The sequence below is a fragment of the Eumetopias jubatus genome, unplaced genomic scaffold (assembly GCF_037043125.1).
Source record: "Eumetopias jubatus isolate StellerSeaLion01/CBP00866 unplaced genomic scaffold, mEumJub1_p1.0 scaffold_6, whole genome shotgun sequence".
Taxonomy (NCBI): Eukaryota; Metazoa; Chordata; class Mammalia; order Carnivora; family Otariidae; genus Eumetopias; species Eumetopias jubatus.
Window position 1 is genome coordinate 94,975,009 of NW_028274812.1, and position 24,399 is coordinate 94,999,407.

The following is a 24,399-nucleotide window of genomic DNA, read 5'->3' on the forward strand; positions in this document are numbered from 1 at the left end:
TTTTTTTTTTTTGTGTGTGTGTGTGTGTGTGTGTGTGTGTATAATATGGCTTCTTGTAAGCCTTACATGTTTTCAATAATGGGAATTCTTAAAATCTGTTTCCTAAGTGGTACATAAGTCTTTTTTTGTTTTATTCTCATGCCAAGGATTTTAACCCTTTTAATTGGTGTAGATTTTTGAAACTTCAGTGGAAAATATATGTGTTCTAAGAAGACACAAACCTGCCAGTTAGATTTGTTAAATAATTGTGATATGGAAGTACTTAACAAAGCCTCATATCTTCTAGGGTAAAAGCTGAATGGGATAGTCATTATTTATCTGAGGAGTTTGACGTCTTACTTCCCTGCAGTCCAGATAAAGACTCTTCATTCTGGAGCTTACAAAGAATCAGAACCAACAGCTTAGGTACTCCCCGTAGGACATACTTCCTGTTAACCTTGGAGGTGTTTGATTCTGTTTGCTCAATTACCTTTGGTTAGAACTATGCACACAACTCTTTATCTTGCATTGGCTTTTGCATTTTTTATTGGAGAATTAAACGCAAATGAGGGCACTTAGCCCCTTTATTAGCATTACATCTCAGGGTTAGCCAGCATTCCTTCCTTATTTGCTCCTTCAAGATCTTTTTCATATCTTCCCTGTCACATCTGTTCTTTCTCTTGGTCAGTTTTCTGCAGGTTTGGGGTTGATGACTTTGAGTTTAACCTCCCAGTAGAATAGTGTAGAGTTCTCTGAGCTTTTCTTAACCTTTGAATTAGTTCAGTCCTCTGACTTAAACTTCCCTGGTCCTGTGCAGTTTATCATTTCTAGTATAGGTGACCAGCCTACCTCCTCTTTAAATTCCTGTGCTGACCTAGAGTGTTCTTGCAGGCGCAGGGCTCTGTGGAGGTCGTTCAGCCAGCGCCTCCTTGAGTGCCTACTGAATGAAATCTCATAATCGGGTTAATCTTGACTAGGGTCAGGAGTTGTAAATAAATAAAAAAGGAGTACCTTAGATTTGTGTATTGCTTTGGAATTGGAAAAAGGATTTCAGACACATTGTGTCTTTTATCTTAACAACTGTATGAATAGGCAGAATAGTTCTTCTTTAATAGAATGAAGAAGTCAGAACTAAGGTTAAGTCATGTCCTTAAAGCAACACAGTATATGGCAGGAGCCGAGTTGAACTACTCAGCAAACTACTTTGTCAGTTTTGAAGGATATTGCTGTGAGGTCAGAGCAGGGCTTGATGTTTATAGGAGTTGATGTTCATCTATGAAGGATGAGTGTTAGAGGTGGCAAAAGCAGGCCATGGTTGGGGACAGGGAGTAATGAGGTCATTGCAGTCACCTACTTGAGAGATGTCTTATTTGTCTAAGACTCACGTGCTTCCTGTACCTTGTGACAAGGTCTCCAACCTTTGCCCTTGAGCTTTTCCCACAAAGCATTCTTACTTCTCTAGTTTCACAAATCCCACCTCTTTCTAGTCTTCTTACATTGATTTCAGCAAAGCTGGTTGTTTTCTCTGTTTATAGGCCATTGTTTCTCTAACTGACCACATGTAAGGTGTCACGTGAGGAGCTTTTTACAAATTACAGGTGCCTGGATGTCACACCAGTGATTCTAATGTAACAGATTAGGGACGAGCTCCACAGATGATTCTAATGGCCAAGACTAGGAATAGGGCACTTGTTACTCTTCTATAGCAGTGCTTTTCCAAGCGTGACTCCAGAGTCTCTGCAGTAGAATTATCTGGAATGCTTATTGGAAACGCCTTACCCGTGATTTAACTTGATCAGAGTATCTTCTGGTGGGGCATGAGAGAACATGGCATTATGTTTTAGTCACCCTCTTACATGTTGCTTAAAAACAAGAAATTTTGGGAACCATTGTCACCCCAGCTTGGCATTTGTATCTCGTCCTCTTCTCAAGGTAGCTTTTCTGATAAGCAGTGTGGATTATGGGCCCGGAAGGCAGGAGGTCTGAGTTCTAGTCAGTCTATGCTCCAGAGGGCTGTATGACTTAGCTTTTTAATCCCCCCCCCCATTTCTTTAAGTCTCCATTTCATTTTCTAGAGAAGGAGGATATTGGACTAGATCATGATACTACTGTTAATAATAATGGTATTCATTGAGTCCTACTATATGCCAGACACTCCACCATTATGATATTTAATCTTTGGAGCAAGCCTATGAAAGAGTTTTATTTTTGGCTCCATTTTACAGAGGAGGATACTGAACCTCCAGAAAGTTAGATAACTTGCTTAAATCACTCAACCAGTAAGTGGAAGAGCTTGGGGTTCACCCAGATATCTACCAAGCTGCACTCTTACCTGTTACAAGTTACCCACTTTTCCCCATATACATCCCTTTCACTTCTAAATATCTATGAATTCATGTATATAACTGCATACCATTTTGTTTACTGTTTTCACCCCTTCCTCCATCTCTCCCTTCTTTTATTCCTCTATTAAGCACTTATGATGTACCTGTTATATATTGAACCAAAACAAGGCACTCTGAGAGAAATAAAATACAGCTCTTTTCTACGTGCAGTATGTCCCATTGTTTGTTTAAAACAAATGACAGGGACCATGACTGTAAACTTAGTCACCTGAAAGTTAGACCTTTGAGATGATAATCATGAATAACTTTAACTTCCCAGGTCACCACCTTCCACCATGTGGCCATATTAACTAATGAAAACTGAACTATTCTTATGTTCCTTTTAATCCTCTGGTGAATTGCCAATGTATAGTGCAGTAACCAAGGGAATAAGCCAAGGAGAGAAGGATGAGAAATAAGGAGTGTGGATATTACGCAAATTATATTATCAATCTCTACATAATGAAGAATTTAATTTTTTTTTAAGATTTTATTTATTTGACAGAGAGAAAGAGAGCACAGCAGGGGGTGCAGTGGGCAGAGGGAGAGGGAGAAGCAGGCTCTCCCCAAGCAGGGAGCCCGACATGGGGCTCGATCCCAGGATCCCGAGATCATGACCTGAGCTGAAGGCAGATGCTTAATGACTGAGTCACCCAGGTGCCCCAAGAGTTTAATTTTTTTAATTGACTTTTATATTATAAAGATTTAAAAAAATTGAGAACCATCTCAAAATATTAGAATACATTAATATTCAAACTCACTGAAATATAATTCTTTGATATTCTTTTCTTTAAGCCAAGTCTTTTATGAATCTTAGACTACAGAACTCTTACTTAGGGTTCAAATACTAGGATAGGGTGACTCCATTGGTTAAGCATTTGCCTTCGGCTCCGGTCATGATCCCAGGGCCCTGGGTTCGAGTCCCGCGCTGGGCTCCCTGCTGGGGGGGGGGGCGGTGGTCTGCTTCTCCCTCTCCCTTTGCCCCTCCCCCCTGCTTGTGCTCTCTCTCTCTCTCTCAAAATAAATAAATAAAATCTTAAAAAAAAAAGAATTCAAGCATTAGGATAAAACCTGAATGTTTTTCCTTTTATATGATAGGTTTGGTTTACAGATTTTGAAAACAAAGTTCATTTGCTTTACAGTTGACTAACTCATTCCTTTCTGAACCATTTCATCTTTTTAAATGAAAATATACTTATTATTTTTTAAAATTAATACAACATTAAATTAAGCAACATTGCTAGTTGTTTTTTGGATTTCATAATCAGTCTGTGAAAGTTTAGTTATAAAATAATTGCATAGAATTTGGTTCTCTATCAATGCCTTGATCTTTTCAGTTAAATGAAGGGCATGAAAAATTTTAAAACCATTGCTGTACAAGAAAAATAGTTATATTCCCCCCATATTTGAATAAGAAATAAATGAACATTTGCTAAAGGTTGCTATTAATTTAGAGCCTTAGCACTTGAACTTTATCAACTTTTTGCTTTTATCCTCTATTTAACTCTTCCTTTTAGGAGGCAGTTTTAGCCAGATCGAATTTTCAAAATATTTATGCCATCTTTGCTGTTAAAAATATTTTGTGGAGCATTTTCACACATTTTTGAAACTTGGAAGCACTCACTAAAAATGTGTTGATTACATTTGTTTCTGCCAAAGTAGTTAAAACATCTTTGAAGAGGTTGTCTTTGGAAGCAAACATCTTGGCTTGGAAATATTTGCCTGTGTTGACAAACTCAATATGGGATTTGCTTTTGCCTGACTATAGTGGCAGGTAGTGTGAATAAGAGTTTAAGCGATAGTCCTCACCATGGTTCACTCTAGGACAGGTGCTTTTCTGAACCATGTGCATGTGTCATTGTAGTCTCTCAGCATCTCTGTGAGGAGGTACTTTACATGAGAGGAAACTGAGGCCCAGAGAGGCCACAGGGCTAGTATGTGGTGTGGTCAGGAATTGAACACAGGTCACCACCTTCCACAGCTCTGTGCCAATCTTTCTCCCCAACGTTACACTTTTTCTTGTGCAATAATTATGTTGAGACTCCAGAGGTAGGAGAATTTTGAGATCCATCTTTTCCAGCCTGCAGCTTTCATTCTTATTCATACCTGAACTCTCTCAAATAGAGTATAAACTCTATTTTTTTGTATTTAACAAAAATATATGAAAGAATTGAATTTCCTTTGATACTACTCTTGTGTCCAAGCCTCTCTGAACCAATAGTTATTTTGTGTTCTGCAAGGAAGAACGTTTGACTAGGTATCATTTCTGTATTTACTGTGTGTCCCTTAAATCAGTTTTTGCTTCAGAGTGCCTGGGTGGCTCAATCAGTGAAGTATCCAACTCTTGGTTTCAGCTCAGGTGATGATCTCAGGGTCGTGAGCTTGAGCCCCAAGTTGGGCTCCAGACTCAGCTGGGAGTCTGCTTGAGATTCTCTCTCTCCTCTTGCCACCCTCTGCCCTTAAAATAAAGAAATAAATTCTTTTAAAAGATCAGTTTTTGCTTCTATAAAATGAGATGATTCACTGATAGGTAAAGCTCTTTCTGGAATGTTGTAGGGAGTCAGTACACATTTGATGTAGCAGAGGGAAGAGAATTTATGAGATCTTGTGTCAGAAGACTGAAATTTAACCTAGGTCTTATTTTCCACATCTGTGAAACAGGGTGGTGTGTTTTGAGCATTAAATTAGATAATATATGTGAGGGGCGCCTGAGTGACTCAGTTGGTTAAGCGACTGCCTTCGGCTCAGGTCATGATCCTGGAGTCCCGGGATCGAGTCCCACATCAGGCTCCCTGCTCAGCAGGGAGTCTGCTTCTCCCTCTGACCCTCTTCCCTCTCATGCTCTCTATCTGTCATTCTCTCTCTCTCTCAAATAAATAAATAAATAAATAAATCTTTAAAAAAATTAGATAATATATGTGAAAAGGATTTATTAGACTGTAAGTACTTGATACTTTCTATCTTACTACAGTCTTCTGCTTCTGTGGAAAAGAGGAAATACTTTGTAACCGTCTGCTGACTAGAAGAGCTATATGTTGTTTCAAAATTTATAACATGGCATTTCTTTTTTTCCTTTGGGCATAAACCATTCTGCCCAAGTGGAGTACACTGCCCCCTTCTGTCTCCCCAACTCCACTCATCCTCTCACTCTATCTTCAGCAAATATTTCCTGAATACCTATTTGTCAGACAGTATATTCCTCTAACTCCATAATTAGCTTAAAATTCTGTCAACCTTTTAGACCAGAAATAACCCTAGGAATAACCAATTCTTGGAGCTTGTATTGGTTACTTACATCTTAGAACATTTCAGAGACATTGTTGATAGTAGCTCTGGTATGAGAGAAGAAGAGAACATAATGCTGGAGGCAAATCGGCTGTTCTGTGAGGGAAAGGCCGTCAGTTGGGGTATTGTGTTTAGTTTAGTGAGGAGTATTTCGGTGAACCCTGACCTTCAGTTCATGTGTGAGATCCAGGGGTATATCTTCCTCTGAAAATGTGTAGAGTTCTACGTTATCAGCTGCTTGGCCAACATGGAGACTGAGAAGCTCCAGTGAAAAGGGCTTGACTTTAGGGGTTAAGGCAGAGGTAAGGGGTCCCTCTCATGACCCGTGTGTGTACAGCCATTTTCTCAGCAGATGGTGCATGGAAAGGGAGCCACCCCCTGTGGCTACTGACCTGGAGGGAAAAATGAGTGTGAGTTGTAAGGATAGATTTCTTTTCTAAATGTGAAGGAGAAACTTCTTGCAGATTCTGGACTGGAATTTAGGAGACCTAAGTCTGTGAGACCCTGGACAATTCACTTCACTTCTTATAGCCTCAGCTTGCTCACCAATGAAATGAGGGGTTCCTCACATGGCTTTCCATATTTTCAGTTTGAGTTCCCCTGATTGCTTAATCCTTAAGGATATTTATAGCTTTCTGTAAGCTAGACATCTTAGTTTTCTTACCTTCAGAGATGTCGCCTTTTCCAGTGTTATACAGAAATTATTTAAGTAGTAACTTTGATTAAACTTTTTAATCTTTTCAGTAAATTATAAGTATTTTAAAATATAAAAAAAATGTTGCATTATTTGCCTTGTATAGAAGAATGAAATCCAAGCATTCTTTAAAGAAATAAAGTGAATCATTTAGGGAGTATCCGACTCGACTTTGCAAGTTGGCTGTTCTCGTGTTCTCAGTGCATGCCAGAACCATGACAACATCTGTAAAAATAGGGTGTTCCTGTCGCCCAGTTGTCTGGTGGCATTGACTTTGCTCAAAGGACTTTCACATTTACAGCCTCAGCTGACCAATACGGTGAGGCAGTTGCCATTCACTTAGCAGTAAGTGGGTCATCTAGCAAGAAGCTGTGAATGAAAGCAGAGTGCGCTATGAGATGGGATATGTTGGATTGTTTTCTTTCATCAGAAAGATGTTTTGAGGTTATCTGTTGTGTCAAGTTTGTGAAATTGTTTTAGAGAAATGATGCAGATGAAGCTTAGTTTTACTACCTAATGTCAGGCTCTTGCTGAGTGTCCTCTGGGATTGTGCTTGTTGCTGGGTACTTCTGTGCAGTGGTCAGGACATGATAGGTTAAAACTCATTCATATCAAGTGAAAACATGAACCATGTTTCTGATCTTTCATTCCTTTTCCCCTTCCCTCCTTCCTTCCCTCCCTCTCTCCTTCCCTCCCCCCTTTCCTTCCTTCCTTCCCTCCTTCCTTCCTTCCTTCCCTCCTTCCTCCCCTCCTTCCTTCTTTCCTCTCCCCCTTCTTATTCAGCAGATATTGAGCACCTAATTTGTGTCATGTTGGGCAGAGTGTGAGGAGACTGTTTAAAGGGGAGAAGTAGCTTGAATGGAGGACCCTAAGAAAGAGGGAACATGTGGTCCATATGGTTTGAACTTCATTGATCACAGAATCGAAAAGGGAATGGCTTGAGTCTAGAGAGATCAGCCAAGACTGAGCTGGAATACAGCAGAGTCAAGGACAACCTGAACTGGCATTTGAGAGCAGCCGAGCCTTGGTGCAATGAGACTAGTTAGGAGACTGTTACTAATCCAGACACTGAGGCTTAGTTCCAGAAGAAGATGGAAGCTCTTTTGAGCCCAGTATTATTCTAGGTCTCTCATGACTGTGTCTTAAAAGATGTCATTGGTATTGACATTGGAGACTAGAAGTGATGGTCCAGACCAAGCATAGTAGTTACCGCAACTCAATAATTGGTAGTGGGGAAAGAGAGAAAACAGGGAATAAAAGGCCCTTTTTCTCCTCCCCTAAACACAGTCTTAGGACATCTAATATGTCCATGTTATTAGGTGCTTGTGTCTTCCCTAAGGATGTGGGAGACTAGCAGATGACTGAGCGTGAGTGGCAGGACAAGTCAATACACATGACGAGGTTTTAGAAGGGTTGGAGCAACTCATGCTTTTATTTTTTGAGAGTTCTAGCACTGGTTTCTTTGGATCCCAGATTGCAGAAGCAAAATAATCTGTTTGTTTTCAGGTATTTATTGTGTCTTCTGAGCTGTTTGTTGAGACTGCTTCACATTGCTTGATAGTGCCGTATGAAGCCCTGGGTCAGTGTGCACTATGAAACGAAGCTCATCCCTGAGCAGGCACATGCCTGGTTCCACCACAGTTAGAACTCTGTGCATTTGGGTTAGACTTGCTTTCTTGTGTTTGAGTTCTCTCTGTCTGTACCTCTTTACACCCCCACCCTGAGACTTTCCTACAGCCCCCAGCACCTTCTTTTAGTTCCAGTCATTACTGTTTCAATCATTGTATGTTGTCTCTGCTCTGCCAAGAGGGAGAAGAGAAATTATGTGGTAAAACATCAGTGTTGTGTCTAAGGGTAGAGGTAATGTGGGAAAAAGAGATGTGAAGGTAGTAAAGAGTATGAAAACTTTGTTTTGTTGTTGGTAGCATTTTTTTTTAGGCTGAGGTTTTTGTTTTTTTTTTTTAATTTCAGTTTTTGATCTTGTATGGAGTGAAAAGATAAAACAGAAATAATGACTTCTTTATTCTCAAGGCTCAGGATCCTGAACTATGAAAATGATTTCATATACTAGGTATCTGGATTCTTTCTTTATGCCCTACATGGCTCAAAATAATTTTGCTAAAATATATAGCCTGCAGCCATATTTCTAAATCAAATGGTTTTGAGGACTTCTTATCTAAATGGTTAGATTTTTCTGAGCATTTGTTCTAATTCCAGTAAGAACAATGCTTTTAGAATCCCCATTGGAGAACCCACTTTCTAATAACGTGACCATGCAGTTTTTGAGAATGCCTTACTGTCGCATATTTTTAAACCCCAAACTGTTCTCTGTAAACCAGCTTTTGTCAGGGCTCTAGAAGATACTTGCACTTCACATAAAAATCTTGTAGATTCCTCTTTCTAATTTTGGTTTGAACTATCTTGGAAGAGGAATACACGTAAATAGAATGGTGGTAAAAGGCAAATTACCCTTTCTTGTTCTAGCCTGGTAGTGACACCACCATCTTCTGGGCTTTATGCGAAGGAAATAACATTTCTTCTGTAATTCAAGTGAAATAAAGATTTGGCCAATTCAGTGTATATATATTTAGCAAAAAATATATGGAGATTGGGTGTTTTTCTGTTAACTTGCTTCAACCACTTCAGTACCATTTTCATGTGGGAATTGAACCAATTATATCTGATAATACTAAAAGTAAATTTAAGCAGATCTGTGATAAACTATTTACTGAAATTTCACAGTTAAAGCAGATATGCCAGAAAAAAAGTCAGTGAAGTTGCTTAGTTGAAAAATTAAAAAAAATAGGCCAAGAGAATTATTTCAATTGTGAGTAAAATAGAAAGCTCCTTAGATGCAGACCAAGTTATGACAGTTTATAAGAACTTCAGGTTCCCAATAGTTAGACTCAGTTCTAGAAGAAGGTGGAAGCTTTGCGGAGTTCAGGGCCATTCTAATGTCCTGTCATAATTGGGTCTTGAAAGATACTGTGAGTTGACATTGGCGTTCACTGGGACTTGTGATATAAAGACATTTTAATTCAAACATTTTGATCTCCTCTCTCCTTGAACTTGGAGAATACTAGATTTAGGTGGTTTTTATGCAGTGCTAAAATAAATTTTTTGAAAAATGTTGTCAAATGTGTCATTTCTATTGTGTTAATAGTAAGCAGACAAAAACCTCCTTGGTCAAGTGACATTTTTATGGATGCATCAGTTTTGTTGGTTGGAGTTTGCACATCCACTGTAGTATTAAAGCCTCTCCTTCCTGTGTGGGACCTTGAAGTATATGATGAAGCAGAAGTGATCAAGGATATCCTGGTTGCCTGAATGAAATTCAGATTCCACAGGTGCCAAACTCAGTCACAAAGACATATGTTCATGGGACATTTACTTTCTATTATGTGCCAAGCTGTGACTGGGTTAGACGCTGAAATACGAAGATGAAGAAGACACCTTTATTTTGTGTGTATTTGCTCATGTGTTAGAGGGAGAGAAGTTATCTAATAATGATACACAAAATGTACTAGGATAGCAGTCTGTGTGGGCGCTGTGGGAGCACAGAGGATGGTGGGACGGGGTTCCTCAAAGGGACAGAGAAGTGAAGAGCTTGACTGGGGCGGCAGCTGGTGAAGGCATTCTAGAGGTAAGAAGGAGCATATATCAATGCATAGTGTCCCATGGAAATGTGTTCTTATTGAGGGAACAAGGAGTCGCTCAGTGTGGCTGGAGCATGAGGAGGTTTTTGGGTGAGTGTTGAAGGGGAGGGTGGGGAGATGAGGCTACATAGGACCGTGTGACCAATTGAAGGTAGGTATGGACAGAGAAAAAGGCATCAGGGAGGACTTCAGGGTTTGTGATTCGGGGGCAACCAGGCAAATGATGGGGCCGTCCTCCAAGCTACGAATACAGAAAGAAGAGCAGGATGGAGAAAGAGAAATGGATTTTTCTCTGCAGTGAATTTGAAGAGGTTGTGTGCTAAAGCACAGTAGAGCCGGATAGATTCAAGTCCGGGTTTTACTTCTACCTGTTAGTAGTTTGTGCACTTGAGCAAGCCACATAGCCACTTTGTGCTTCGTTATCATGTGTAAAATGAGATTGTCTGTTGTGATGATCATGAGATAATATTTGGGAAGCACTTGAGCACACTGTCTGGCTCATTGAAGTGCTCAGATTTGGTTAATGTTACTATTTTGACAGAAGTGTTCATTAGGGAGTTGGAATTTATAGGTCTTGAGTTCAGGGGTGAGGTTTGGGTGTAACCTAGGGATCCCAGAGTCATCAATATGAGGGGGGCATTGAAACCACTATAGAAGATGAGATTATCCAGGGAGAGTAGAAAGAGGGGTGCTGAGCTCCAAGCCTGAGGAACAGCACTACAGGAAGGGTAGCAGAAAACTGAGAAAGGCCAGAGGGGCAGGAGGAAAACCCGGAAGGAGTGACATCAGGGAAGCCAGGGAGGAGAGACTAACACTGACAGATGCCTGAGAGATCAGGATTAGAAAATGGACGGATTGAGGGGCACCTGGGTGGTTCAGTCCTTTAAGCATCTGCCTTCAGCTCAGGTCATGATCCCAGGGTCCTGGGATTGAGCCCCACAGAGGGCTCCCTGCTCAGCGGGGAACCTGCTTCTCTCTCTCACTGCTCCTCCCCCTGCTTTTGCTCTCTCTTGCTATCTCTCTCGCTCTAAAATAAATAAATGAAATCTTAAAAAAAAAAAAAAAAAAGAAAAGAAAATGGACGGATTAGAAAGCAACCCTTGAGTTCTTCTCCAAGATGTTTTTCTGTCATTAGGTTGCAGGCTCCATGAGGATGGTTGTATGACCAATGCCCAGTACTGGTACGAGCAGACATTTGTGAGTGCTTAGTGAATAAGTGAGACTATGGAAGAGGAGGCAGTAGATGATTGCTCACCATATCTTTGAGCTCTTCAGGTGTCATGTGACCTCCCTCTTTTTGTGCCCACCACTTCCTCTGTTACTTTTCACCATCTGATTTCCTTTTTTCATTGGGAAAATCAAGTCATGAGCAGGAACCTCCCTCACTTTCTTGTTCGCTCACTGCTACTTAGTTTTAGTGGAGTGATTGGGATGGAAGCCAAGCCACAACAGGTTGACAGGTAAAGATAATAAAGGTAAAAAATACAAAAATAAAATCTATTTTTTAAAAAGACAAAAAATACAGAGGGTTTTTTTTTTCAGTTGCTTTACTGGGAAGAGAGAGAGACAATGATAAGTAAAGAGGGAATTGAGTTTATGAAGCTTATTTATTTTAGGATGGAAGAGAGTTGGGCATTTTAAGTACTGAGAGCAGAGACCCAGATGAAGAGGGAATGATTGATAGAGTGAGACTCCCAGGAAGGCAGGAGGTGGAAGGATTCTGAGCACAGGAGAAAAGCAGGTCATGTGGAAGCCAAATTTGTGGGTAGCAGGGCAGGGAAGGGAGGGAGTTCTTACTCATGTTGCTATTTTCTTTATAAAGAAGGAGATAAAAAAGTGATTGTGAAACATAAGGGGGTATGGGGTTAGGGAGTTTTTGCAAATGGTAAAGAATATTGAAAGAGATATTGTGAAGGATGGAAAAACTGGCCAATTAGGACATCAAGAAGAAGTGCTAGGTTTCTTAGAGCACTTAGCTGAATTGCGAAGCTGGAATTTATGGTGGCAGCAGACCACATGGGACTATGGTTTTCCTGTGGAGCTTAGAGCATAGGGCACGAGTAGAGGAGGCTTACAGCTGACTTGATCAGGATTGGGCTTTGGCCAGGGGGTTGCAGGGCAAGGAGAAGGTATTTGAAGTGGTGGATCCTGTCATACAGGCCAGATAGAGGAGGAGGTGAAGGTAGAAGAGAGCTCATAGAGTGGGACCCAACTGGACAAGTCAAGGAATGTGAGATGTTGATGAAGCCAGATGAGTGGTTTAGCTGGGGATAGAGAATGAAAGTAGAAGAACAGGAACTCACTATTAGAAGTTAAATGTCTTAACTGCGGTAGTTCTGGCATAAGATGCTGAGATCCAGGATGTTAGCAGTAGGTGTGGAGAGAAGGTGGACTGTGAGGGAGACAGGTACACGCTGAGCCAGGTGTTGGATCTTTGCGGAGGGTGGGGGGGGGGTGTGCGGGATCATTTTTAAGGAGAAGAAGGTGGTAGTACAAGAGTGGCCTGTGATGTAAAAATGAGGTCTTGGGACGTATTGGGTCATGGTTGGAAAACTATTGGTTGTGCGTCACTGGGGGAGTTGGACTACACTTGCCCTGCTACGGGCCGGGGGCGTGGGTGGGACTTGACCTGGGGCAAGAGGGGCAGACCTGGTTCAGTAAAATGGTAGAAGTGGTGTGAGGTTCAGAAGAGGTGAGAGACTTTGTTTACCACAGAATAGACATTTCTGGAAAGCTTGAGAATGGTGTCAAACCGGGTCAGGAGAGATGAAGCATGACATACAGTCACGGGAGGCTCCACGACAGGAAGAGCCTGCATTTGGGTGGGAGCCAGCAATGACCTGGATGTGAGGCACGAGGGCTTCGAGTTTCCCAAAGGAACGTGGCGAGAAAGGACTTTGTTTTTGGTGCTAGCTGACAGATTGTTGGGGAGAAACGTTAAGCGGCAAGCATGGCTAATAAAATTGCAGCGGGAATAGCTAACATTTATAGAGGTTTCTACATGCCAGGCACTGTGCGAAGCGTTTGATGTCGATTTATTTTATGGAATCTGTAGAACCACTCAAGGAGGTAGAAGTGATGAGGTCATCATTTAAGTTTTCAAAATGAAGAAAATGGATTTTAGAACGATGGTGTGAATGGCTCTCGTTCATAATTCTGCTGTTGGAGTTGGAATCTGAGTCCAGGTGGCGTGAATGCATGCCTTCTCAGATCTTCGAACTGCCTCCAGGATTTGAAGGGAGGAAGCTTGATTACTTCCTGGAATCAGACCTGACCTGTCACTGATGGAGGATTCAAGCTGATTTGCTGAATGCACAGATTTTAAATCAGGGGTCATCAGTGATGACTACAGACTTAATTTTTAGAGTTTAACTTATTTTTCATTTTGGTTTCGGTTGCGCAGTATTATGAAAAGTTTGATATACTCAGAGAGGTAGTGGTTAATGGTAACAGGACATTTTAAAAAATACCCAGAGTTTCCTTGTAGGAATAATACTCAAGTAATTGGAAATAACAGGAAAAACTGAATATGAGCAGTCTTTGATATGTTAAAGTTTGGTTCATAACATTTGAAAATCACAGGTTTTTAAATAGTGTGTGCATGTGTAACAGTCTGAAATAGTGTGTGTGGGAGTAATAATCTCAAATTCATCCCCTGGAAACTTATTTCATAAGATTACTTTCTCCTGGTTGATATTTGACCGTTTTCATCCTCTAAACTCCCCTTCCTTTAATATCCTTCCCGGGTAAAGTGCTGTGGAGCACTTGAACCTATTAAACTTACCTTGTAGTCAAAACTTACTGACTTCCCTCGTAAATAGGTAATTCAGTGACTGGACTGGGATGGTTCTCCACCTGCAGAAAATAGTTCCCCCTCTCTCCAGTTACCTTCCTTTTCTTTATATAGTTGTAATTACTACCCTTGTAGCTCCCGTGCTGTTATAAGGGTTTCCAGAAGCAGTTGATCTTACAATTCGTAAAGGCTAAGAGGAACCTGTTGTCAGATTTTACCTGGAGGCTCAACTTTCTTGTGCACCGTTTCCTAGATTCATTTCTCTGAACTCTGGTTTTTATAGATTTTGATTTGTTTGAGCAGCAAATTTAAAAACTTTATTTTTTACTTCCCTTCATAGTAGGGGAATTGGGAGAATAATACAACCAAGTTTTTGCTTCCCCCTTTGTCAAAACAGAATGATAAAAACCACGATCAGATTGCTGATATTATGCCATGTTCATGTTGTTACATTCTCGCAACACAGTGTAGTAACAATTACCATCATGATTTTACAAGTCAGAGAATGGTCTTTTTTTTTTCTTAAAGATTTTATTTATTTATTTGACAGAGAGAGACACAGCAAGAGAGGGAACACAAACAGGGGGAGTGGGAGAGGGAGAAGCAGGTTCCTGCTGAGCAGAGACCCCAATGCGGGGCTCGATCCCAGGATCCTGGGATCATGACCTGAGCCGAAGGCAGACGCTTAATGACTGAGCCACCCAAGTGTCCCCAGAGAATGGTCTTAAAGCAGTTGAGTGACTGGAACATAAATGGTGGAGATAGGATTTAAACTCCCGGGATGTGCCAGAAAGGCTCTCCAGCATAATTTTATTTATTGATTTTTAAAAATCTTATTTATTAATTTATTTAGAGAATGAGAGAAAGTGTACAAGTTGGGGGTGGGGCAGAGGGAGACGGAGAGAGAATCCTAAGCGGACTCCAGGCTGAATGCAGAGCCAAGGTGGGGCTGGATCTCAGGACTCTGAGATCATGATGTGAACCAAAATCAAGAGTTGGAAGCTTAACTGACTGAGCCACCCAGGCACCCCTCTCTAGCATAATTTTAGATTAGAATATCAGTTGGAAGTTGGATGGAAGAATATTAGTGGTTTTTCTGCTCTTTTTCTCCATGTTAAAAAAAGAAAAAGGATTTCTTCCTGTATATTATATATAATGTGTTCATGTGTGCACATAGTTCTTTCCATGCTATGGAGATTAGCACAGATTCTTAGGAAAGATGATTAAATTGAGACACTTATGGGGAATGCCTGGGTGGCTCAGTCAGTTAAGCGTCTGCCTTTGGCTCAGGTCATGATCCCAGGGTCCTGGGATTGAGCCCCATGTGGGGCTTCCTGCTCAGCAGGGAGCCTGCTTCTCCCTGTCCCTCTGCCCCTCCCCCCACTCATGCTCTCTTTCTCAAGTAAATAAATAAAAATCTTTAAAAAAATAAATTGAGACACTGTGCTCCACTTTCCAATTATCTGTCAAGGAGCATGTCTGTGCTGAATAGTGGAGAAAGGGTGTGTGTGGCCCCTGCCGGCATGTCCATGTGGTGTTGTTAGGGACTGCCAGGCCTGGCGTGGACTTTAACTGCCGCAGCCTGCACTGGGTCCCCGGTGGGCCATGCCTCCAGCCCTTGTGGCAGCTGGGAGGAATAAAGGGCTTCCTGTTTGAGCCTTGCACTGCTGTACGTAAAAGGCTTTCTTCAGTCTAGGTTTTTAAAATTTTCTGCTTTCAGTTGTTTGACTCTGCCTGTTTTGACCCCTGACTTCTGTGCTGTATTTAGTCTCTGAGTAGGACTTGAGACTGAAAAGAGTCTTAAACATGATCTGTCTCTACCTCCTACCTCCTCATTTTATAGATGAGGAAGTTGGCTCACAGACATGAAATGAATTATTCAAAGCTCTGGGACTAGTGGCCAGGTTTAGAAGCCAATCTCATGACTTTACTGATGTTTTTCCTATTACAAGATGATTTGTGACTCCCCATGTATTGCTTCCAACTCCTTATTTACTCATCTTGATCCTGGCTTCCCGCCTGGCTCCTTGATCCCTTGGCTTTGCATCCTGCACTGATTTGGTGGAACAGTTGTCTGTTGGTGTTAATCCCAGCTTTGGAATCACTGTGTGACCCCTGGTAGAGTCACTTTGTGCCTTAATGTCATTATCTGCAGATTAAGTAGGACCCTTATGTAAATGTAAATCATGTGAACTGGTGATCTGTTTTATTTAGTGGAAGAGACTTTTAGAAAATTTAATGAAAACAAGTAAAGTATAGGGAAAAGTCAGTTAAATCAGATTTCATGTTGAGTAAGCTACGCAAGGAATCATGAGAAAGTTAAAGAGACTTTACGTCAAATTGTTATGTAATGTAGTAAATTGGGGACTTTCTTCGTTCTTTATACAGAATACCTGTTGGATCAAGTCCTCCTCTGAGGGTAGTAATATAGATTAATTTGTAGGTTTTACTTTTGATCTTGAACTTGGAAAAACATTTGGTTGAGTTGTTTTAACCCATCTGATTAGTAAAGAGGAATCTCATTGAAAATTGGAATTTTCAACGCTGTGACATTTTGGCATAATGAAAAAACTAGATGCTTGGGTTAAATCCTAGTTTTCTATCTATGAACCTCTTTGAAACTCAGGTTCCCTATATGTAAAATGGGAAAAATATACTTAGCTTTCCAGTGAGAATTATGAGGATTAAGTAAAATAATACTTGCGAAGTTCTGGGCACATAGTAGGTTCTCAGTCTGAGCTAGCTTTCTTCCTAATGTTTTAACGCTTTCTATTATATTTAGATATCTGATATCCATGTTACTGGAGAGTCAGAGGATATGTCTGCTAAGGAGAGATTGCTACTATGGACACAGCAGGCAACAGAGGGTTACGCTGGAATACGGTGTGAAAATTTCACTACCTGCTGGAGAGATGGAAAACTATTTAATGCCATCATTCATAAATACAGGTATGGAATTGGTGGGGTCTTTTTTCTCAGACAAATATGAGAAGTGTTTCTTCCATTTCCAAATTTCAAAATAACCTTTTATTGTTACAAAAGTAATACATGTGCATGGCAGAAAGTTAGAAAATACAGACCAGACACAAGTAGAAGCATCACATTCCCACCGCTCCAAGATCATCACTCTAAACTTGTGCATACACACAGACTCACACAGCTATAATATGCCTTTGGATTTTGCTGGTAACTTGGAGGACAGTAAGCTCTGACAATATAGAATCTTGGATGAGCTCAGTTGTGCATACGGAGGACTGATGAATGGTAGGGTGAGGGTTTAGTTCCAATTTAGAGCTCGCACATGTCCAAATTAGAGTCTCCTCGTAACTCTAGTAAGTAGCGGGGTTCAAAAGTGGCCAACTTTGGGGTGGTTAACAGTTTTCTGGTATGAATTATTATTATTTTTTTAAAGTTTATTTGTTTTATTTATTCATCTCTCCACCCAGCATGGGGCTCGAACTCACAACCCCAAGATCAAGAGTAGGTGCTCTTCTGACTGAGCCAGCCAGGCCCCCCAAATGCTGAGAATTATTAACAGCAAATCCCAGTTAATACTGACAAAGCACTTACTAAGTGCCAGACACTATCCTAAGCAGTTTTTACGTGTATTAACTTATTTAGTCTTCACAACATCCCTACAGGAATATTATCATCCTCAGTTGACATAAAAACTGTGGCACAGAGTAAAACTTGCATATAGTCACATAGCCAGCAAGAGGCAGCTTTGAGATTCAGACCCCGGGCCTCTGGTTTTTGACTCCATGCTTTTGTTGTCTTATAAGGAGCTAGATCCCCAGGAAATATTTACTGAAAACAATGTATTTCTTGATCTCAGTTACTTTTCTTAGTTTTGCAAAAATTACATCATGTAGTCAAAAACTGTCTTCCTAGATAGGATAAGCTGAAGCTATAACTCATTAGACTAACAAACTTATTTGGTAAAAACAGTAATTATATAGAGTAGTTAATATTTTGTTAACTTTCTATACGTGAGGCATTCTGTTCATTGCTTTCCATATGTTATCTCATTCAGGTCTCCCAACAATCCCACAAAACAGTGACTGTTGTTTATCCCACTTTCACAGAGGAGGAGCCTTGGATTTGCCAAGGTTACGCTACTAATACATTATAGAGCTGAGATTTTAACCCAGGTCTGCATGATTTAAAATCCCATTCTCTCCGTTTCTCTCCTTTCTCTTTATGTTTTTCCTTTCACTACCCTTTTCTCTCCCCTTCTTCTCTTTCTCTCATTTTTATTTTGGAAATTTCACCGTCAGTAACACTGTAACGAATCTCCCACGCATCCACACTCCAAGCCCCTTTAAAACACTGTAGTAGTTTGCTTCCTTTATGGAACACCATTTCAGTACAGGTAGGTATAGTCTGCCTGATTAAAAAAAAAAGCCAGAATCAACTTGCCTACACATGCTGAAAAGAAAGTACCAGATCTCCTTGAGTAACACAGTGCGAAGAGGGTTTAGTGGTTACATTTCAATTATCACAATGCACTTCTCGTGTGACTTAAAACATGAAGCCATCAGAAGGCTTTGTAGCTGGGCACATTTTATACCTGGGATGATAAGATCTTCTTGGCCTTTGAATAAACATATTTGGATTGTTATACCTGAAGGATTTATGTCATGATGCATCTTTGAGGGTGTGCTCTTTTCTCTTTGAAGTGTTTTAAGTAGAAGCAAAGCATTTAGAAGCCAGCTATTCTTCTAAAATAATTGACTTTTAAAAACAATGGTCTCTAGACATTGTCTCTTTAATACTTGTGAAAGAGTAGAAGTACAAATTAGTGGATGCATGCTGTGCATTTTTCTCCTAAGTACTTAAATAAGTCATTGTCAGAGATGGTGAAATTTCCTGGGGAAGTTTAATGTTACAGAGCTCATATTGCTTTAGGAGGGAATTTAGATCTTGTGAATGTTATTTGTTTTGAACTTTTAATCTGGTGGAGTGATCATTTTAGAAGATTGTTTAGCTTTAACTTTGAATTTTGATTTCCTAGTTGGCTTTGTTTTTCCTTGTTAGAATTCATGGTAAAAATAGGGAGTATCAGGTTTAAGTGCTCACAAGATTTCTTTGTTGCTGAAGTTTGTTAAGTTATCCTGTGCCTCGTAAAATATTACAGTGGCCTTTTTCACTGGAAGAAATCTTTCATGTGTGGAACTGTATTTTTAGCTAAGGTCCTCAGGCTTTTCTTTTTACTTAAAAAACAATCACGTTTTTTTCTTCTAGCATGTGTAAGAATTAAATGGATAGGGTTGAACTACACATAATTTTCACTGTTGAATGCCTTAAAATACTAAAGGGAGATGAGAAAGTTATAAACAATTATAAAATCCCTATAAGCAGATTTTTGGATATTGGACAGTAGTAATCACATTTAGAGAGTAGTGTGTAATTTATAGTTGTTTTTACTTGATAATTATTTCCATAAATTTTGTAATGTATTTGGATTTGCCATAGGAACATATCCACTTAATTGGGTTTTGGGTGTAGTTTTTGGATAAAAAGACCTTTTTTATATGAGTTCAATGTGACTTATGTAATAAAAATGATCTGAGGTGGTGACACATGGGTTTGGTTTTTACTCAAATACCAAGTCTAACTGTATGGAATACTTGGTTGATAAGGATCTTAAGAGGGAATGAATGCTTAGCAGGAAAGAACCTTCAGATGCTGCTGTGGCTGGAAGGAGGGATGTGGGCTCCTCAGGGAGCAAGTTTACATGCCCTAGAGAGAATATGAAAGATTTCTCTGGAGATTAGAAGGAAAATGGATACTGTTTGTCATTGAAAAGTAAACCAATATCATTTGTAGTAAGTGATCTCATCAGATTTTTATGTACATTATCTTCTGACGGTTTAGAAATACTGATCTAAAGTGGGAACAGAGAAATAGCATCTTTCAGATTTTGTATTACTGTAAATATTGTCAAAAGTTAATCAAGTACATTAAGTTGGACTGTCCAGCATATATTTTTATTAGTGCTCCCATATAAGAATATGACTTTTGAAGTGGAGAGAATGTTTGTTTATACCAGTAAGCAATACTTTACTAACATGAAGTAAAAATGAAGAGAAATTTTTATCATAAGACTAATTTATAGATGATCCCTGAAGTTAAAAAGAAAGTAACTGTCACATAGAAGGCCCCCAAGAAATATGTGCAGACTGTTGACCATGTATCAATTTTTGTGTTAGCTGTTTTTATATATGATAGCTTTTAAAATGGTCACTGTCCTATGAAAGAGATGACACTATTTCCATTTTTATTTTTGTATTAAGTTATCAAATTATTAAATAAAGAAACTGGGGCTCAAAAGGGAAATGACCTACCTTTTAAATGATGGAGGTGACTGCTCTGGAGTCTCAAGTCCTCATAGGCTTCTGTATAAGTACTTATCATAATCCCCTGCAGGCAAACTAGATATCAAGAAATGGAACTGTTGACCTGAGCAACTGGATAGTGCAGCGTTGAAAGCTAATGATATTCAGCAAAGATATATGAAAATTCTTGATGAATTTAAGAAATGACTAAATGAATAGTGGTACATTTATAAATGCCAACTAAAGATCTTTGTCCCTTGTAGGAAATTAATGAGGAACAACATTAATTGCATAACTTGGAATTAGCCATCAACGAAAATAGCATCACAACAACTCATAATGTAGTGAGGAACATTGTAGATAATAAGAGAACATGAAAACACTTAGCATAAGTAAGAGCAAAACCACAAATGAACTGTTCTATAGTTTTGGTATGTCATATTATCCTAAAGAAGTGAAGAGCCTGGATTACACAAAGGCTAATAAGAACGATAAAGTAGTATGATTTAGTGGAAGAGATTACGAAGTTCCGTAGGATTTTTTCTAGAGAGAGCAAGTGAGCGAGCACATGCAAGTTGAGGGGAGGGGCAGAGAGGGAGAAGAGAGAATCATAAGCAGGCTCCATGCCCAGTGCAGAGCCCAATGCGGGCTCAATCTCATGACCCTGAGATCATGACCTGAGCTGAAACTGAGTTGGACACCTAACCGACTGAGCCACCCAGGCGTCCCTATAGGATCTATTTAAATAGGTCAGTGATTCAGATTATAACTATGCTTATCATGAGCACAGTGTGCTATATTGTAGAATCACTATGTTGTACATCTGAAACTAATATAACATTGTATGTTGACTATACTTTAATTAAAAATAATAAATAAATCAGTTAATGATACAAACACTATCGTTTTCTATTAATTCTGTCTTAGGAAGCTGTTCCTAATTCCTTCTAGGAATGTCTGTTTGTTATGTTCAGTTTTTAATGGAAAGAATTCAAATAATAAAACTGCCATATACCTGTACTAGTTTGAACTTGTTTTCTTTGTATAGTTTAAGTTTTCTTTAAAGCATATTAAAATCTTTTCACTGCAAACCGCAACTGGTAAGAGATCTCGGGTAAATAAGCCTCACTCTTGCCCCTAACCTTAAGTTTCATTGAAAAGAGTAACAAGGAAGACTGGATTTGATGGACTTGGATCAAAAGGATGTCACAAAAGCATTCGATGAGTACGTAACTTAAAAGCAAGAGAAGTAGAATTAACTGAGAATCCGCAGCCACAGGATTCTAAACTCTAGTAGATTAATCACTCTGGGGTAGAGTTTGGATATAGAGGACTAAAATTCCCATCCTTAGCACACGTTCTTCATAGTAGGTGTTCCAAACAGAAGGTTCAACTGATATTTCTGTGTTCTGATTTAAGAGTGTGCCCAAGTATCAAAGTAAAATTGATTTACTTTGAAAGAAATAAAGCTCTGACTTCTAGCTTGAAATCCAACCCCTGACTTGTCTTAATTTATCAGTCACTGCATGTAGACAGCTACCCTAGAACATCGATGAAAGCCAAGTTCCCAAACAGCCGCACTCACTGTGAAAACATGTCTGCCTGAGCAGGCATGAACACGAATGTGCGCCCACAGGCCAGACAGAACAGTGCAAAATGTGTAGTAGAGCTGGGCGAGCCTGAGGTGGTGGTAGAGGAAGATGCTAAGTATGTCAAGACTGAAATGTGTGTGTGTGTGGGGGGGTATTTTGCAGAGAGATTATTTCTGCTTACTAGTATCTGTTAGTCCTAGTCTTGTTTTTAATTTATGCTGCCGTTCATTCATGTAAATTTCCTTTTGAGGCCGCTGGCCTTCTTTTCACAAGCAAGTTTTAAACATATTACTCAGGTAAGACTCAACTTTGAGATAGATGGTATTCAGGAGTACACCATTTAAATATTTTCTAATCAGGCAGCCAGACATTTTTCACTTGTCTGAGTGTAGCTGGATAGCAGTTATTTTGTTCATTGTTTGCATTTTGAATTAGAATTTATTGGGACCATCATATTTCATTAATTTTAAATGTTTAAAGATGCTGTAATTGGGAAGATTAGACTGTAAGGCTGTGGTCAGAGTCTTGTTTAATAGTCTGACCTGGAGGCCTGTGATTCAGCCACATGCTTGGATTCAGGCACACCTTATAAGCTAAACTGGATTGGACTGGTTTAATACTGGGAGGAGGCCCCTTAGGGCTTGAAATGTTCCCATAGGAAGTTGGATTAGTGTTGATGAGGTGATTTTTTTCCATTCAGAACCAGGTCCGCCCTTAGGCTGCAGAACCCAGAGGTATGAGGGTGTGTATGTGTGTGTGCATACACCACACAAGTATGGGCTCTGCTTTGTGTGTGGTCATTGGCTAGGCATAGACACAGAGCCCTGAAGGTTATTAATTTTTTGAAAAGTCACAAGTATTTCTATTGAACAGAACTGATTAGAACATGGACTTTTAAATAGGGGAATTAGTAGGTATCTTTTTTTAAAAATTTAATTTAATTTTATTATGTTCTGTTAATCACCGTGCATTACATCATTAGTTTTTGATGTAGTGTTCCACGATCCATTGTTTGTGTATAACACCCAGTGCTCCATGCAGAACGTGCCCTCCTTAATACCCATCACCAGGCTAACCCATCCCCCCCTCAAAACCCTCAGTCTGTTTCTCGGAGTCCATAGTCTCTCATGGTTCATCATTTTAAATGTTCTATTAGCCATATTTAAAAAGTAAAAAGAAACAGGTGAAATAAATTTTTATAATATTTTTAAAATCACATTATCGGGCGCCTGGGTGGCTCAGTCATTGAGCATCTGCCTTCAGCTCAGGTCATGATCCTAGGGTACTGGGATCAAGTCCCACATCAGGCTCCCTGCTTGGCAGGAAGCCTGCTTCTCCCTCTCCCACTCCCCCTGCTTGTGTTCCTGCTCTCGCTGTCTCTCTCTCTCTCTGTCAAATAAATAAAATCTTAAAAAAAAAAAATAAAATCACATTATCATCAGAAAAGTCTTTTTTTTAAATTGAGGTACAATTGACATACAACATTATATTAGTTTCAGGTGTACAAATTTGGTATTTGTATATACTGCAAAATGATGACCATAATAAATCTAGTTAATATCCATTAAAAAAAAGTCACAAGTATTTCACTTTGTGAGGCAAAATCAAATTGCTTATTTACCTTATCAAATAAACTCAAAACAGTTGAAATTCTCAGAGCTCACCGTGAAAAACTGGTACATTTTATAGCAGTTTCTACAGTAAGTATTCCTTGCTACAGCCCTACTTTTTGTTGTATCTGTGATTAAAAAAAAAAAAGCAACCAACAGAAAATGTTAATACATTAACATAATAAAACATTCAAATAAAATAAAAGGGTATGCATTGAAATGTGATTTCTTTCACCAGATTCCCAGTCCCATTGCCTAGAGGCAACTGTTCAGTTTCTTTTGTATTCTTCCAGAAATTTTCTGCACATATACAATGACTTATTTTTCGGTGGGGGGGAAGGGTCATCTCTGTTGAGATATAATTTACATAAGCACCTACTCTTGAGCATTATTATAATCTTTTCTAAAACAGAGTTGAGAGAATGGCATATATGTTATTTCGCGTTTTTCTTTCTCCTTAATTTATTTTGGATGTCTTTCCATATCAGCAGAAATAGGTTTACCTTATTCCTTTAAAATACTGCAGCGTAGGGGCGCCTGGGTGGCTCAGTTGTTAAGCGTCTGCCTTCAGCTCAGGTCATGATCCCAGGGTCTTGGAATCGAGCTCCACATCAGGCTCCCTGCTCAGCGGGAAGCCTGCTTCTCCCTCTTCCACTCCCCCTGCTTGTGTTCCCTCTCATGCTGTGTCTCTCTCTGTCAAATAAATAAGTAAAATCTTTAAAAAAAAAAAAATACTGCAGCATATCCTAATGTATAGATGTAACATAATTTAATAGCATCATATTGATGGACATTTTGTTCTTTGCTATTCAAAAGTGTTAGACTTTGTGTCTTTGTGCAGATAGTGAATGTGTTGCTTTGATAAGGTCCTAGAAGTAGAATTTCTAGGTCAAAGGGTAATACATTTAAAATTTTCAGACCTATATCTGAATTGTCTGCTAGAAGAATTGCACTGAAATACCCCCTCTGCACTGTTTCCCCTCCATGGTGCCTTTGAGAAACATTCCCTTACTTTGTTAATGCATTCTAGCAGATCTAAACTCCATTCATTTTTCCCTGTTCTTTTTA

At 39.5% G+C, this 24,399-nt stretch overlaps 1 protein-coding gene across 11 annotated transcripts in view; it reads left to right on the top strand.

The window, feature by feature from the left end:
• Positions 1–24,399, top strand: part of DST (dystonin) — a 478,002-nt gene that overhangs the window by 267,002 nt on the left and 186,601 nt on the right. For all 11 annotated transcript variants that reach the window (XM_088024332.1, XM_088024333.1, XM_088024335.1 and 8 more), the window contains one exon: positions 16,574–16,740. In XM_088024332.1, coding sequence (XP_087880458.1) covers positions 16,574–16,740 — 167 coding nt within the window. The remainder of the gene's footprint in view (positions 1–16,573; positions 16,741–24,399) is intronic.